Source organism: Pterocles gutturalis, unplaced genomic scaffold, assembly GCF_000699245.1.
Source record: "Pterocles gutturalis isolate BGI_N339 unplaced genomic scaffold, ASM69924v1 scaffold18710, whole genome shotgun sequence".
In the NCBI taxonomy this organism is placed as follows: domain Eukaryota; kingdom Metazoa; phylum Chordata; class Aves; order Pterocliformes; family Pteroclidae; genus Pterocles; species Pterocles gutturalis.
Window position 1 is genome coordinate 22,151 of NW_010141288.1, and position 1,618 is coordinate 23,768.

The window sequence follows — 1,618 nt, forward strand, 5'->3', positions numbered from 1 at the left end:
TTCCTGCCTGCAGCCCTTTTTCCAAGTAGTCCCCTCACAAAAGTCTTTTCTCAAAATTTCCAGGGGTCAGTCTTCAGATATCCTAGCTTTCTCCCTCTTCCTCAGTACTTTTCTTCCAATTCCTTTGACTCTGATTTTCTAAATGAGTATTAATGACTTAATGCCTTTTGTTTTGTTTTGTTTTGTTTTAATTATTATCTTCTCCTCAGGTTTGAAAGTGTTAGTGACTTTACCTCAGAGATGGAAGACAGTGATGACCCAACAGCTTATGTTACCAATTTGACGTACTACCACCTGGTCCCATTTGAGACTGATATTCTGGACTGAGGCTGCTCAGTGACGCAGTCAGACAGCATCCAGACAACCTCTTCGTCCATAGGCTCTGCTAACTCTGGCACTGCATCTCTGAATAAGGCTGTGCGGGTGAGACTAACAGCAGAGAAGTTGCAGCAAGTATGCCACAAAAGCTAATTTTGTAGCCTGGCCCTCCGTTGCGTATTATGGAGACATCTTGTAAGGAGGTAACTGCTTCACTGCTGACAACAAACCTGTTTTCCATGAAAGCAAGGCAGCAGAGGCCTCTTGGGGCTCGAGGAAATCTCTGCTATACCTGTGAGAACTGCCACTCTTGACGCAGCCATCAAAAAGTCATGCTGTATCATGCTGTCACCCATGTTCCTTGGCTTGCCATGCAAGTTGAGGCTTCCTCTTTTAGGATAGCACCAGAAACTTCCCCAGATGGCGTGACCACACTGTTTGTGCTATCTAAGCAAGAAAGCAAGCAAACCATCTGAATTTTGTCAATTCCCTCTGTGGTTGCTTAATAGAGGTCTCACAAGCCACTTTTTGCTCAGCTACCAGATGACTGGTGCCTTACATGAGATGTCAGAAATACCATTGAGTGCCTCCAGGAAACAGAACACATGAGCTGACCATTTTTCTTCTTTTAGTCATGGGTTTTTATATGATCGCCTAAGAGGTGATAAGTCTTTTCTGGAATAGTAAAGCAGACAGCAGCTGGCATTGCAATGGGCTGTGCATGACGTTTGGGTAACCATGTGATTTCAGACATCTGGAAAGCTGATGGCACAACTGAGCTGCCCCCTGCTAAGAACGGTCAAGGCTACAACAGACACTTGTGTACAATTTTTTTCATGTGGATCAGAAAATCTGAATGGTGCTTACATCAGAGAAATAATTCCCTATGCATATTTCTCCCCAGAGGATGGGGAGGAAGACAATGAAATTTAGATCATGTTTGGACTGAAAAGAATTATAAGCTACGGTGTGTCTACAGTGGTAGGAAAAACACTCTCCCGTGCCAGCCTGGCTCAAGGAGTCTGTCTAGCTTCCCAAGATATGCCTGTGGGGCCAAGTGTAGGCCTTGTTGTCATGTAATGCCATGGATTTCAGTGCAGGTAGGATGGCGGGACCAAGAGCAGGATCAGACCCTGCAGACTCTTGACTACTGAGTAGTGCAACATTAAAATCTCCTTGGGGTCTCTCTCTTGCGGAGCACTCTGAAATCCCGGCTCTCACTGTGAGTGCTCAACACTCGCCATCGTGACCTTTCATCGAGCCTTTTGCGATCTGTTTGCAAACATGAATTTGAAGGGAT

At 45.2% G+C, this 1,618-nt stretch overlaps 1 protein-coding gene across 1 annotated transcript in view; it reads left to right on the forward strand.

The window, feature by feature from the left end:
• Positions 1-327, forward strand: part of PXDC1 (PX domain containing 1) — a gene marked incomplete at its 5' end in the record, with an annotated part of 10,269 nt that extends 9,942 nt beyond the window's left edge. The window contains one exon of the mRNA XM_010083981.1: positions 210-327. Within this exon, the coding sequence (XP_010082283.1) occupies positions 210-327 (118 nt within the window). The remainder of the gene's footprint in view (positions 1-209) is intronic.
• Positions 328-1,618: the final 1,291 nt, after the last annotated feature.